Below are 16,131 nucleotides of genomic sequence, written 5' to 3'. Positions count from 1 at the left end.
AGGGAAGCTCCATGTTTAGCAGTTTGAGGAACCTCCAAACAGTTTTCCATAGTGGTTGTACTAGTTTGCATTCCCACCAGCAATGCAGGAGAGGAAGGAACACTTTTTTAAGGTTTATTTGAAATCGACTGATGCCTACCTTTCCAAACTAAGTAGTGGGCTTTCCTGCATGCTTCCAGTGGTTGGTGTGAAGGACAGTGCCTTTCTCCTGACTCTTTTCTGAGACTACAGAAAGACTGTTGTTCAGACATATTTTGCTGGGTATCTCAGCTTACTGTGTCGTCTGGGCAGGGGGGGGAGTGACTGAGGCAGGGCACAACCATATACCAGAGACATTAGATAAAAGGGGAGTGGGGAATGGGATCAAAGGCAGGGGGGGGGGGAGGAAGGAGGGAAAGCTTTCCCCCAATTCTTTACATTTGCCTCTAAGTTCTTTTCCACGTGCTCTTATCACCACATAAGCCCAACTTCAGTTTTCAACCTTTCTCCTTGGCCTTCATGTGCTCCATTACCTAATCTCTCTCTTCCTGCGTCTGCCTGATGAATCATATCTTCATCTAAGTCAAATAAAGTAAGCTGGTTTTCATGCATTACAGCCTCTCATGCTCTAGCACCTCAGAAATTTCTCAGAGACCCTCTAGCAGGTTTTATCTACATTTTTCAAAACTGAAAGCAGCCCCATTGTGTATCAGCAATGCTTTCGTCCTGTCGCTATTAACCTCCATGACACTCCCGCTACCTATCGCGTCAAGCATCCTTCACCTATTTTCAGGCTGGGTTTTATTCGCTTTCTCTATCGGTTTCAGAACACACATGCATTTTGATTTCAGTGTATTTGGATTTTTCCCGTCATCTGTCTTTTAAACTGTTAGACGCTCTCGGGTGTCGCTGTGCCTGTTTGGGCAATGAGTCAGATGAAAGCTGCCTCTGCACCAAAGTGCTTGAAAATGTTGGAGTCTAATGGCTTGCATTCAGGCCCTGGAGAAATGAGGAAATGTACCCAACATCAGATCCTGTCTGGCATCCAGGTTCATTCAGTGAGTCCTTAAATTTTCAGCAACTTTCTTTAGACAGCAGCAGACTGCCCACAAAACCTGATCAACTAAGTACTGTGAGCCCCGAACACTGCCTTCTGTGATAAAAGCTTGAGACAGTCCATCTGTGGAGCTTTTTAAATCAATTTGAGGGACCTGGATACTGCACGAGTTAACTTCTGAGGCCTTCTCCAAACCCAAGTAAAATTTACTATTACAAGTGCCAATTGAAGGTGGCATAACTAATACCTACATTGTGCTTGGTGGGTGAGAGGGTCACTCCCAAATACTTTAAAGATATGAACTTTCCTGTTCCTCTCAGCAACCCTAAAGAAAGCGAAATGATTATCTCCATGTTGCAGATGAGGAACTGAGACACAGAGACGTCACACAACCTAGCCGAAGTCACACAGTTAGTACATGTAAGACCGGGGGCTTCGGTTCACACACTTTGACCCCCTGGTCCGTGTCCGTTACTGCGGAAGTACACCAAAACGGAACTCTGACCTTCTTGTCTGTATCCATGACTTGCATGCGATCAACCCAGGACCTCCTGCAAAGGTACTTTGTGCTCTGGTGATGCTCTTTGTTGCATGAATAGCTCTCATACTGGCTGACAAATAACTACCACCTATAGGAAGTCTAGCTCGGTGCCACACACAATGAGAGATGTTTTTACATTTCTCTCATCACATTTAATCTCCCCAGAAACACTAAGACTCACTGATTATTATCTCCATGCTCCACATAACTTAAAGGGAAGCTACCTGAGGGTAAATGACCTGCATATGATCAAACGACTTGTAAAAGAAAGAGACAGAATTACTCCAAGGCCTGTGCTCTTAAGCTCTTGAGAATATGAGCCCGCCTCTTCTTTTCCTCCTTCCCAACCAGATCTAAGTGAGTTCTTAAGCTCATGCCTCTGTTCCTCCACCCAGCTGCCTGACAAGGACCTGCAGAACCCCATTTCTGATGACAGAGATTCCTGAACTCTGACACTATGTGGCACAGAGAAATCACCTAACTTCTTTAAATCTCCGTGTCCTTTTCTGCAAAATGGAGATTAGCACCATCAACATCACAGTGGCCCTGCTCCAGTGTTTTTAACTTTCTTAATGAGAGCAAGCTTTTTCTCAGCATCAAAACCATGTACAGGGCCCTCCCTGGTGGCGCAGCGGGTTAAAGCACAGCACTGAGAATCTAAAGCCGCTTCCGCATGAGTTCGATCCCCGCCTGCCCCAGAGGTGACCACATGGCGTGGCAGACCTCTCCTGGCCCGCCCGCTGCTCCCCTCAGCAGTGTACTTCATCGATCTGCCTGTACTGTTCCCCGCTCTGTCTCTGGTGAAGCCTCTCACCGCCCCTGAGTCTCTGGCCTGTACCCCAGTTCTGTATGCACAAATAAATAAATCTTTAAAAAAATGTACAATAAGCTGGGCTGTCTGAGTTCGGGGGAACTAGAAAAAATCATAATTTTCCTCCACAGCAACCGGCTCCCTACTTTGGAAGGACTGTATCCAGGAGTCCAGTGGAGATGTTCACTAACTCAAGCTTTCCCTCACTTTAGAATGATCTTGTAAAATTCTGATGTTCATCTAGTGATAGAAAAATGCTGATGCTTTCAGATATGCAACCTGTCAAACCACAATTCCAGGAAAAGCCACACCTCAGAACCACCATCATTTACAGCACTCTCAAAAACAACTTTTTCAAGAAAATCTAGTGAATGGTGAAAACAGTGGGGGAAGGAGGGAAGAAAAGTTCTTGATAAGAGCTATTTGCAGGAAAGGAAATAACCGTGGTTGTGATTAGAAAGGTCTGTAATAAATATATCTACTGGAAAATACAAGCCCTACGATATTGGAGTAAAAAAGAATTATGACTATTTCTCCTTCAGTAACTCCAAATATACCATCCAATTCACAATAAATTATAGAGGCATAGTATATGCACTTAATTTGCCAAAACACTCATAAAGTTTAATGAAGTTAACTCCCAGCGGGCAGATTTATTACTAGTCCTTTAATATGAAGCACGTAAAGATTGTTTAACAACAAACATCATGCCGTCACCATGAGAACATGCCCACTAATTGTAAAATACTCAATTTGTTTAATTCTTTATGATCCAATTAGATCGAATCCAAGCCCATTTTCTTTATGATACCCGCTCCACTCTGCTTCTTTCTCATACTTCCTTTATTTTGAATCTGCCCTAAATCTTGTGATACGCCTGGCAGAGTGAGGCTCGAATGCAGCCAGGGAATGAATCAAAAGTTGGTGCCTTCTGGCACCACCAGGTTTAAATGCTTGGACCTAGGTTAGCAGAAAGGCACAAAGCCAGTAAAAGTTGCCAGGGGGGAGGGAATACAGTAAATTTAGTACTTACTGCCTTAAGGTCTTCATTAATATGAGTATCATTCAGTATAAAGTCAGGATAGCCAACTTTTGCTAAAACAGCTCTCGCCTATAAAATGGAAAAAGAAAAAATGATGTTAGAGTTTCAGCACTTACGTCCTTAAGAACCACAGGATGTAGAAATCTTCGCCTGAAAACTGTTTCCTGCTGCGAAGGGCAAGAAAGAAAATCTTACCTTAATCCCTGCTCTCAATATACTAAATCTACAGAGAATATAGCATCAAACTAGACAGTACCAAATAAATAAGAGATTTTTTTCCTTTTCAGATTATGTTTACTGAGGTAAAAGTAGGTTTATACCGTTGTATCTGCTGCAAGGGTTCTAGGTTCTAGAAATGGATGAGACTGTTAAGCAACATGCCGCTGGCACGCTGCTTCCCGGCGGGGAACGGCCACGCTGGCTCTCGGAGCTTGGATCGGGTTCCTTAACGCAGAGCTGAGCACAGCAACACGCCAGGGAGGGAACGGCAGGGGCAAAAACTGGGAGCGAGGGCCCACGGCGCACATCAGGGACATGGGCAGTGGTGTGCTGAGGCCAGACCAGGCGGCACGTGGGGCGGAGAGCAGGGAACAACACAGGCAAACAAGTCCAGAGCAAATCGCCAAGGGCAGGCCTATGCGTCTGTAGCTTATTTTGCAGTTCAAGAGAACTAAATATTTTGAGTCAGGATCTTCTACCAAGGTTATGCCTGCCCCGTTGTGCACGATGACCAGCCCGCCAGGGAGGCTGGGGGCAGACAGCCTGAGTCCACACTCACTGACGGCCTGCCGTGGCCGGCCTTTCCAAGGCGACACACCGATCGCACCACGCCCGGAATGAACACAGGAGCAATGGCCCCCGCTAGGGACCAGGAGCGCGAATCCCACTCCCTTGCCCCCATCTGCTTTTATATGTAAAGTTTTATTTGGAGCACGATGATGCCTCTCGTTCACATGGAAACGATGGGTCCTTTTGTACCCACCAGCTGAGGAGCTGAGTCCTTGGGACAGAAACCCTGTGGCCCACAAATAGTGACTCTCTGCCCCTTCGGAGGAAAGCTTTGCCAAGCCTTGCTCTAGAGAAACTTTACAGTTCCATATGAAAATTTCTCTTTCTTCTGCCCAGAGTCTGGGTCTGGCGACATCCATACAGCAGCTTGCTGAGAGTAAGAGCATGGTGGGACTCTGCCCACCCCTCTGGGGTCGGTTTGATCGTTTCCACACACCCCTTCCCAGCATCTGTGTTCTGCCTTTTCTAATGACCAGCCCCTGCGAGTCTTCGCTGGCCTGCCTAGCGCCCCTCGGGTGCCTGACCTGCATGCAGACACAGTGACCCCCTAGCCCCGCAGTCCTCAGTCACGGACTGGGCTACAGCAGGACTGGAAAGGCCCAGATACTTTGCTTCAGTTCAGAGCGAGCTCAGGATTAGCTGCATTCCAGAGTCCCTGCAGGATCAGGCCTAGTCTGAACCGTCTCCTGAGATTGCGCCTTGCCCATTTCTCGCCCTTCCCTAGCTGGCTTTCTCCTTTCCCTTGCCAGTTTATTTTGGGAGCGCTCATTGCAGGAAACACTTGCATGTGGATCCTCATCTCCAGTTCTGCCTTGAGAAGTTCCGACATAAGACCCCAGGCGACTTCGAACACAGTGATTTTGTTCCCGCAAAGCAGCAAAGCAAAACCAGTGACCTTTGCCACTGCTCTTGGTAACGAGTTTTTCTGTTAGTCACTTTCGATTTTCCTCACTCCAGAAATAAATAGATGAAATGTTTTCCTTATCTTCCTTTGAAATAATTCAAATATTAAGTATCCACAGAATCCTGAAACTCAAGACTTAGAGAGGATTTTACAAGTGCCGTAAGACACAGTCATAATGGGTTTTGCTGTTCCAGAGACTCAAATATAGCACAGATCAAATTTTGCCTTCAAAACCCCATGAGTTACACTAAAAGCCTGATGTGCCCCAGATAGCAGATAACTAGAGGTTATGACTCTCTCCCAACACTGAACAATAGATCATGTCTATAGGTCTACTTTGTTGAGATGGTTCTATTATTTCTTGCATTGTATTTAATTCCTCACTGTATTTTATCAGCTAAGCACAAGTCACACGCATAATGACAGCAAATATAGCACTCCAGATAGTCACTCCCAAACTAATGAAATATACAAGGTGAATCATCCACAGCTATATTCTAAACACTGGTCTTTCCCGAGCATGATAGCGAATGATGCATTGTTGTGCAAGCCGAATGCTCTGGGACCCCACTGTGCTGTGGAGCCTCACAGAATATATTACTCTCTGTATGTATGTGCAGATTATTGAAGTCGAGTGTATTACTTATTTAGCATCACCATGACTTGAAGAGAGAGCAGAGAAACAAGAAGCCCTATTCATGGAACAAAGAAACAGAGATAGAATAAGGTAGTAACACTAGTGGCAACATTGCAAACATCTGAATACAGCAAGCTCTTCTTCCAAAATGTCTTGTGGGTCTATGTGCAAGTGTGTGTGTGTGTGTGTGTGTGTGTGTGTGTGTGTGTGTGCACGCATGCGCACAGGTGACTCATTCAAACTCAAATGCTCTCTATGCCAGTCTATTCAGGAAATTCCATTATCACCCCACCCCATTCTACATTCTCCCCTGAGAAGTTTCAGAATTATATCTCCCAAAATCCCCTGGGGCACAACTCCAGATCAGACTCTGCCAGTGAGAAACACCCGTAGAAGACCCGAGTAGTAGGAAAGGAAGCGATGCCATTTATCCAGTTGCTGTCCGTAGATACAGGCAGGCACAGCCTGGCTCATGCTTTGCCAGAAACTTCCAGGGATTCTCCTGAGAAGACTCCTTCTCAGGAGGGCATTGGCATACCCTGACCTGCATTTCCCATCCCTCCCAATGGTGGCATAAGCCACCATAAGTCCCTTGTGTGAAACATCTTGCTGTTTGATTTACTTAAAGCACATTCATCTGCATGAATGAACCCTAATAGCGCACCCTTCATGCAAAGGATGATGATATCACTTTGCAAATTTTTCAGAATGGGAAACATGAAGCACCAACAGTTGGGTGACCTCAAGGACAGAAGTATGGGCGAGGCCGGTCTGACATCATTTACCCAGGGTCACGTGGCCAAGAAGGAAAGGCAAGTCCCACCAAAAACACTGAGAGAGCAGTGTGGATCAGATAACAGACCGCATATTATAGGACATATTTCCCAGGCTGCTTGTCGGCCAACACTCCAGAGTTTTCCATAACCAATGTGAGCATTTCTACTCTGAGTCACACTGACACCAGGAAACAGGCTGCATGTGGTGACTGGGCCTCCTTCGTCCATGGAAGAGGCTGGAGCAGGAGGTAACCTACACAACCTCTGTGACCTTGAGCAGAGTATTTGCCTTCCTGAAGCAAATATTGCCTAATGTCTAACCAACGTCCATCCTCCATTCTTTGACTTACTATTAGGACCCCAATTCTGCGCATGATGGCAATGGATGGCAATGGATGCAACAAAAATAGCGGCATCAGCCAAATTCCTTCGCTGATAGAGTGGCTATGAGGTGGGGTTCCGGACAATGACACGCAGCAAAGGCCTTGCTCCATGTCCACGAATGAGGGCCGACCTGGCTGACGTTGCTTCCTGTCTGCAGGTCCAAGGTTTCTCAGCTTTATCACTGCTGACATTTTGTTGGGCCAGATAATTCTCGAGGGAGCTGTCCTGCAGGTTGTAGGGTGTTCTAAATACTGGACGTCAATGGCAACAAGTTGTGACAACCAAAACTGCCTCCAGATATTGTCAAATGTCCTCTGGGGGCTAAACCGCTTCTGGATGAGAGCGATGTCTTTCCTCTTCCTATCATGCTGGTGCCATACCAGCGGCAGACCAGCCACACAGCCATCTTACAGCCACACAGCCCACCATGTCAGGCCTTAACTGCCTCCCTTTTCCTTCCATGGCGTGAGAAATATTTTAAAAACTTACGTTTGAGATACATGCCACATTTCCCATTTGCCATAGCTGAATGTAACCCTAACGAACCCTCCAATTTATCAGACGTAATTTGAAAAAAAAGTAGCCCCCACCTCATGTAACTATCTACAGGATTCGAGATGACACTGCGTGCAAAATTCTTTCTTCTGCCTTGACCCACAGTGCATGATGAATAAATGCTGTGGATGACAGAGAGAGCTTCTTCTGAGGTTTTGGAGTAAGTGGCATGTGCCCGTTTACAGGGTCTTCCAGGGAGCCCAGGACCAATGACAGCCTTAAGCAAATACCTGCACTCCCTCGGGGAAATAAGGTCACTCTCTCTGGTTAAAGAGCCACTGTTAGTGGGTCACATATGAAGTGGTAAGAACAGCCATTGAAGCAACTCTGTGGTCCATAGGGAGACATGCTCCCGAGGCTCTTGGAGCACGCTGGACATGTCCCGAGCACATTCAGACTCCATATATTAGTGGCAGAGTACAAGCATTTCATAACGCCCCCCCCTTCAGTTTCTGAACACTCCTTTGTGGTCCACTATTTGCACAACTCAGAAAATGGGCAAAAGAAATACTATGAAAGCTAATTCTGGAAAAGACCGAAGAGAAAAGGCTGCCGTGATCATGCCCCATCTTGATTTCTGCTTTCTCCGTCCTGTATCCATTCCTCCCAACACCTACAGGCCCTGTGTGCTCACGCTCCTGCTCTCCAACCCAAACCAAACTGGTCTTTCCGTGGCAATACACGGTGCTACAAAGTCTTCTCCCCCCACTGTTCCCCATCCATCATAACTGTTATTCCCTCAAGGCAGCTAATCCATTAGCTGTCATTGGAATCTCAAACTAATTTATAATAAAATGTGAGTGATTAATGACAACCTAATATATTAACCCTGGAGAAATAGCTGTATTTAAAAGAGTAGTTCATTAACCAAAGGGATAAATCCAATTGTAAAGGCGCTTTCTGTAGCTGAGAGAACCTTCTGTCAGATACTGTTCAAATTAAGCCAGTGGCCTATTCCACTTAATCACCATTGTGTTCCACACATGGAACACAGTGCCCAGCACTTCGTAAGTAATCTATGCCCAATAAAAGTTGAGGCACATAAGTAATTTAGTTGATAAGCCATTCTGAAGAAAGTCAGCGATCGTATCAAAAAAATACGAGAAGACGGTAGCTTAACACATGGCCAAGAACATCACTCAGTGCTGCTCATATCACGTTTCTATATAACTGAGCTTACCATGAAAGAAAAATTGGAGAAAAACAAGAGAGACTTTGTTAGAACAGAGGGAGCTTTTGGAAAATAGAGCAACATTTAAGATCCATTGTGACTGGTTTTTGATGGCCATCAAAAGTGGATTTTTTAACATAAGCCATTTTAATCAACTGACAAATATTCATGGAGAAGCTACTCTAAGCTCAGGCCCAGGCCCCTCCATGCCAAGTGAGCATAAAAGTATACAAATGTGGGCCTCCCTGGTGGCACAGGGGTTAAAGTCTCAGCGCCATCGAGCTATCACCAGCCCCTGCAGCACGAGTTCAATCCCCAGCCAGGGAGCTGACCCACATGGCACAGCAGACCTCTCCTATCAAAACGGCTGCTCCCCTCAGCAGTGGATTTCAGTAGATCTGCCTGTTCTTCTCCCCACTCTGGTGAATCCTCTCACCCCCTGCACCTCTGGCCTGGACCCAAGTTCTTGTATGTATAAATAATAAATCTAAAATATGTATTTCTATATATGTGCATAAGTAAATATACATAATAACATATTGTATATAATTATTACTTATAATAGCTCAAAAGTATATAAATATTTAGATATTCATAAGCAAATTTTATAAACATATATATAAATGACTCATGGCCTCGCTGTAGTTGTATTAAAATGCTGAGAAAAAGCATTCTCTGACAACTTGCCATTTTGCTACTACAAAGTATCTGCAACACCTAAATTTTCTGAACCCTTTGTTCCACAATTTCCTCACCTGTTAAACATGAATGGATGGATTTCCAATACCCATGTAGCAACAAAGAATGCGAAGAGAAGTGTTTTTTGGATGGTGAGGGAACTGGGAAAAGGAAAGTTGGGCTAGCTAGGTAGGGGTGCACAAACCTTTTCTGAGTACCAGATAGGAAATGTTTCAGTTTTGCAAGCCGTGTGGGCTCGGTTGCCTGACTCAGCTCTGCCGCTGTGCCCAGGGAAAGTGGCGTAGACAACACATAATGAAAGGCTCTGTTCCAGTAAAACCTTGCTGATAGACACTGGCATCTGAATCTCATACGACTTTTATGTCTCGTGATATCGTCTTTATCTCTGGATTTCTTTAAGCCACTTTAAAATGTAAAATCCATGCTTAGCTTATGGGCCATGAGCTTATCTGGCCTGGGAGGCCCAGTTTGCTGGGCTGACAGATAATTCCCTTGAGGGTAGTGTTCACTGAGCTGCCTGAGTGGCACTGGATCTACAGCAAGTGCTTCACAAATTGACACAGGATGGTGTGTGTGTGTGTGTGTGTGTGTTGTGTGTGTGTATTGTGTGTGTGTGTTGTGTGTGTATTGTGTGTGTGTTGTGTGTGTGTATTGTGTGTGTGTTGTGTGTGTGTATTGTGTGTGTGTTGTGTGTGTGTATTGTGTGTGTGTGTATTGTGTGTGTGTGTGTGTGTGAGAGAGAGAGAGAGAGAGAGAGAGAGAGAGCGAGAGCCCGTGCTCATGCATGGCTTAGCTATTTTTAATTTGTTTTGTTTTCCTCGTTGCTATTACAAGATGTACCTGCAACAAATCTTGGTTTCCTGGGAATTTATTCCTTTCCTTACAGTCTTAGAGCTAGAGCGTTAAAAATCACAATTAACTTCTGTGGAGACAAGAGAGTTCATAAAGTGAAGACATGTACTTTGAGAGACAATGGCTCACCCAAGTGAACTCAGAAAAACCAGGAACATTGCAAACATAACGTTTCAAGGATGTAAAGGCTCAAGTCACCTCCTCTCCCCCCCAGCCCAGGCTTTTCCACCAGGCATGTGGCACCTGACAGAGATGCTGAGAGGAGCAGGCCAAACACAGTTCTGCTTTCCTTGGCTGGGTGCCCTGAAGCAGCGTGTAATTTTTACACAGATGACCAACCTGATTTAAAGACTGGTTAGGTTGACTGCTTTACTCCTGAGTTTTCAAAGCCACTTAGTATTAAGCTGATCAGCAGAAAGCAAAAAGGAAAGCTCATTTGTTTTAATCCTCACTGACTAGCTCTTTAGGAGAATCAGGTAAATTCTCAAACGTCTTACATGTATTACATCAAAGGGATCGCTTTAATCACTTAATTAAACAGCGTTGTGATTCTGCTACATAGTTAAGTCTCTCAGCATATTTTTCTTTTTTATTAATTTAACCAACATGAGAAAAAAAATGAAATAACTGAAGATCAACTGCCCTTTGACAAATAATTATAGCAAAACTTTCTTACGTTTACAATGGCTTTGCAAACTTTACTCTTAACCGCACGAAGGCCTCATTTTCTGTGATGAGTTCTGTGATAACTATTAAACATCAATCAAGATTATGAGCTTCAAGCCCCCGGAAGTGCAGGAATTACACTCTCCTTACTCTGCACAGGAATTACACTCTCCTTCAAAACAGCGGCAATTTCCATCATGCCAAGCAAATGACTGACTAGTGCAGAGGCCTTGGCTGAAGATATTATCCTGAGCAGAGTTCACAGTATTGATGACTTTAGCCCAGGGAGCAGGCTTTAATATCCTCTGAGGCTATTTGGATCCCACAAATAATAACAATGCAGTTGTCTGACCAATGGAAGTTTATCTTCTCGATAAGAACGGCACTGATGGATTATGAGTCTTCAAAAACTTTAATTCTGCAAATGGCTTTTGGGTGTGGTTCACAGGCTCTTGGGTCAGTGGAGGAGAGATAAGCAAATCAGCAGGCTTTTTAAAAGTAAATCACAGTCCTAATTTCACGAGAGCCAGGAAAGGCCAGATTTCATCCCAGCATAACAGGAATCGTCCTTCCTCTCCAATATGGACGCCATCCTGGATCACACGCCAGTGCCATCATCCACCCTCTCCTGCAAACGCCCACTTCATGTTTCTTGGCGGCGACAGATTTCCCCATCCACAAAAGGAAACTACACAGGTGAGAAGGGACTTTCGACATACTCCCCTTATTCGCCTAAGAGTGGAACCTTCAAAAAATTCATAAATTTCCCTTAAAAGAGGCTTCCGTTATGAAGGGTGCGGGGCGGTGGGGGAAGAGAAATGAGGAGTGGGTGCCAGGATGAGAAGTTGCGTCAGCAGACCTTACTAAAACCAACCTGATCTTCCATTGGTCTCTAACATATTTCACAGTCATTTCCTACCTTTCAGTCACGCTCCCTTAGGGTCAACCTTCTTCATATACCTTGAAAAGATGGTACATGACGCCCAAATTCTAGTTTCTTCAAGCTATGCTTGCTCTGAGCATCAGCCTACTTATGAGAATAAATTTTGCTTTTTCTCTTGTTAACAAATCTGTCGTTGGTCAGGTTCATCACCGGTCCCCCTACACCGAGCCTAAGGGAGAGTTCCCCTCCCACCACCACCACACACCACCACAGCTATGCTCATTTATTTATGCCAGTCTCTGGCCACCTTCATGCCACCATCACAGAATGTGAGTAGCTGCAGCAGAAACCACATGCCCTACAGATCCTAAACTATTTACTACTGACTCTTTTCCAAAAAAGCCAACCAACCCCCCTTCCACAGTAGAGGCTCCCCAAGTTTTCAAAGCTAATAGTAAAGAGAGCAAGCAAAAAGTAAGGCACAAAGGTTAACATTTTTGGACATTTTCATCAAAATGTAAGCATGTGGTCACATGTGTAGTACTGCCTCAGCTTCTGTAGCAACCCGAGTCTTATAACAGAGCCAATGTACAAATATTAACCAAACTTATTTCTATGGAACAAACAAACATATGGGGGGAGAGGGAAAATACATTCAGATTATTAAAAATCATTTTTAAATGTCAAGATTCAAGATTCTTTCCCCTAACACCTAGCTTTCTCAGAAAAATTTAATCAGCTACTTAAGCCTCCTCCAATTGTTAAATTACTATTTAAACAGGAGGCAAGCTGGAGATTCACTAAAATAAACATCCCCATTCTCTCATCAACAGTTCAATTGAGTGGGAATTGTTGTCATTCTTTATTAACATTTAGCTCTGACCTGAAAAATTCTTTGCAAACCTAGTAGCTTTTAACTACCTCCCTCTTAAAGTGGCAGGATCTATCTAGCTAGATAACTTGGATGAATTAGTAAATTAAGCAAAGGTGAGTTACTGTATACTTTTTCTAGAAGGTGTTAAGAGGCCAATGACCATCTGTATTGCTTGTGCCTTTGACTTTGGAATCTTCCAGTCCATGGGCTTCTCAGAGTTTTGTCCTTGGGGGTGGCAACATTAGCATCCCTTGGAAGTTTGTTGAAAATGCAAATTTGGGGATCCACCTCAGATCGATGTCAGAATATCTTTGAGTGGCCACCAAGGAATCCGTATTATAAACACCTCACCATAAGACTGGGTTTCTCAACCAGAACACAACTGGATCAGAACTGGCCTGGATCTTTCATGTGCGCTATAGATGTTTCGCCTCCTGCCTGGCCTCAACCCACTAGATACCAGTAACACTCCCCCCACAATAGTGCCCAAACACATCTCCAGACTTGGCCAAGTGTTCCCTGGGGGTACAACTTCACCCTGGGCTACAACTACTTGCCAGTGGGGAGTCTCGCCCTGCTCAAGTTTGAGACACTCTCTGCTCTCAATTGTGGTACTTGCCAAGGCTTCTGGGCCTATTTCTGAGAATCCTTGCCACTGTGTTAACCCTTCATAAAAAGGCCTGTCACCCCTCAAGCAGTACTCCTGAGGCATTTCATGAATAGTGACCTCTCTGGTGCCATCACTAGCAGCATTGTAGGAATACCACACAGTGATCTTTCATCCCACAAATTTCTGAATGTGCCTCAGGCACTTGCAACTTGACTTAATTCCTGGCCAATGCCTCCTAAATCCCAGGATGAGGGGAGCAAAGAATAAGCCAACAACCTGGAAATGCTCCGCAACTGTCAGGCACGATACGCCTATACCTCGGGATCTCAGAGATGTTTCCACTAAAAGTTCTGATAACTTTTCTCTCAGTAACTTGGCAAAATCTATTTTTAAGCACTTTGAGGCATTGAAAAAGCCACGTTAATACAATTATAGTTCCCTGAAAAATTAGCATGCAATCCACTTTGAAAGCTAAAATCAGTCATAGCAAGGTAATATTCCATTTAATTATAAAGATGAATTCCACCTTCATTTATTTGTGCATGTGTTTGGTCTTTTCATTTTTCACAGAACACCCGAGAATCAAATACCATCTGGTAGAGCTGCCGCACAAGTGTCAGTAGCATCTATTAGAGCTGCAGATTTCATCTCAAGGTAGAATGGATAAAGGGATGAGGGGAGGGAGGAGAGAGGGGGAGAGGGGAGTGGTAGAGACTCCATTAAACAATGAGACCTCCGTGCATCTGATGGCACAGTATGTCTGGCGTGCCCTGGTTTCCTGCCACCTAAACAAATGGCCCCCAAAACAACTCCTGGCACCCCAGTGCACGCTATTTTCTTGATTTTTTTTCTTGAGGTAATGTTGGTTTACAAACTGTGTGTGAGTCAGAGGCACAGGACTGCACCTCCTCAGATGTCTGTCACCACTACGCACCCACCACCCAGGCACCCACAGTCCTCTACCACGTCCGCTGGGCCCCTCCCCTCTTTGTGTACCCGCTCCCCCTCTGGTAGCCTTAACTCTACAGACAGCTTTCTAGACTTTGCTCTTACTGGACTGGTTCTGACTGACACTTTGTTTTGTTTCTCCAGGCTATATTTGTCTTTCTCCTTCTGACTTACTTCACTTGGCATTATGCCCTGTGGTTCCACCCCTGTTGTCACCATGGCAAGAGTATCTCCTTTCTATCTCTGAGTAGTATTTTACTGTGTGTGGATACCACACATTCATTGTATTTTCTGAAACAGGTGAGGATTCAAGCAAAGTTACAAATCGCAGTGTGAACCCTGGTTATGAACTATGTCCACCGTGTCTTTCAAAATGTATGTCACATCGTCCTTAAAAATTGGCCTTAGTGGGCCCTCCCTGGTGGCACAATGAAGTGACCACAGCCACTGCAACACGAGTTTGATCCCCAGCCAGGGAGGTGACCCACACTGCGTGGCAGACCTCTCCTGACCCGCCCGCTGCTCCCCTCAGCAATGTACTTCGTCGATCTGCCTGTTCTGCTTCCCGCTCTGTCTCTGGTGAATCCTCTCACTGCCCCTGTATCTCTGGCTTGTACCCCAGTTCTGTATGCATAAAAAAAAAATCTTCCCCCAAAATTGGCCTTAGTCACATGGTAATTGAGCTTGGCTACCTTCTTCATGGTAATATCCACTGAATAGCTGACCTTCAGCTGAATGACCGTTAATTGCCAAACAAGCACTGCACACTTGAATTAAACACAAAGTACACAAATACTAAATGTGCAAATGAAAGATCTTTATAAGACACACACACCTGTGTTTGTAGTTCTGGGACAAGATTTTTTTAAATCCTTAAAGCACCTACAAGGCTCTGTTGGAGTCTTGCCATCACTGACCCTCGCCCACAAGATAACCACTATTCGGACTGCATCGCCATAGGCCCGTTTGGCCCATCGCGGACCCTTAGAAAAATATGGACTCTTTGGTGTCTGGCTTCTTTCGATGACACCTGTGAAGTTCATCCACATTGTGTGTGCAGAGGAGTTACAATACACAGTTTAGTGGACTGTATTTCTGTCCTCAAGGTCACAGTCAGTCACATGTGGAGAATGGGTTGCAACACACACACACAGAATTTAGAGAATGAGATGGGAAAGGCCCCATGAAAAGATCCTCTTCAAAGACGACAAGAGCTCAGAGCTAAATTAAACCAGAAACATAAATGTCTATCTAATGTTGTCTTTAGGAATAACTGTCTAAGAAATAAGCGATGAATAAAGGCAAACTGCTTGGACTATCAATTTCATCTCCAATCTACCTATTTACTACATTCCTAGATTTAAGGCACACTTTTTTTGATGAGGGACACTAATAATGTCCAAGAAAATTGGAACTGGGTCCAGATTACAGCCACTTTACTGCGAAGGAGCAGAGACTCGGACGGAGGAAAGAGCTCTCACCCGGTCCTCGCAGCACTCAGGCCAAAACCAGCTTCTTAACCCAGACTCACTTCACCTTAACCAGACTTCAAAGCCCATGTTGTCTCAAGATGGTTCCAGGATGAAAACATCGTATAATATTGCATTCTATAAACATCATTTATTTTTATAAATGCATATGAACTGACCAGTGTGTGAAGTCCAGGCCACTGCGGCAAGAGAAGCAATGTTCTCAGTGGTAAGGACAAGATGGATGCATCTAGAGTTTTAAGGAATTTTCTCAGAAGTTTCTCCATCCCTCCCTAAAAATCATAACATTGAGCTTTGGGTTCTGGACACTAGAGGGACTCACCTTTGCCAGAGAGCTCCCTGAAGACAAAGGCTTGGCTGAGAGGGGACGTCAAAACAGCAAAAGCAAGAAAGCAGATCTAGTCTGGAGATATCAGTACATGTATTTTCCAGAACAGTCAAGTTTATGAGGTAAACTAGATTT

The 16,131-nt window shown here is 44.7% G+C and overlaps 1 protein-coding gene across 2 annotated transcripts in view; it reads right to left on the bottom strand.

The window, feature by feature from the left end:
- PHEX (phosphate regulating endopeptidase homolog, X-linked) overlaps positions 1 to 16,131 on the bottom strand; it is a 162,415-nt gene that overhangs the window by 53,399 nt on the left and 92,885 nt on the right. For both annotated transcript variants that reach the window (XM_004689912.2, XM_012730278.1), the window contains exon 13: positions 3,422 to 3,499. In XM_004689912.2, coding sequence (XP_004689969.1) covers positions 3,422 to 3,499 — 78 coding nt within the window. The remainder of the gene's footprint in view (positions 1 to 3,421; positions 3,500 to 16,131) is intronic.

Source organism: Condylura cristata, unplaced genomic scaffold (genome assembly GCF_000260355.1).
Source record: "Condylura cristata isolate star-nosed mole 26May11 unplaced genomic scaffold, ConCri1.0 scaffold00027, whole genome shotgun sequence".
Taxonomy (NCBI): Eukaryota; Metazoa; Chordata; class Mammalia; order Eulipotyphla; family Talpidae; genus Condylura; species Condylura cristata.
This window is presented reverse-complemented; position numbering and strand designations above follow the sequence as displayed.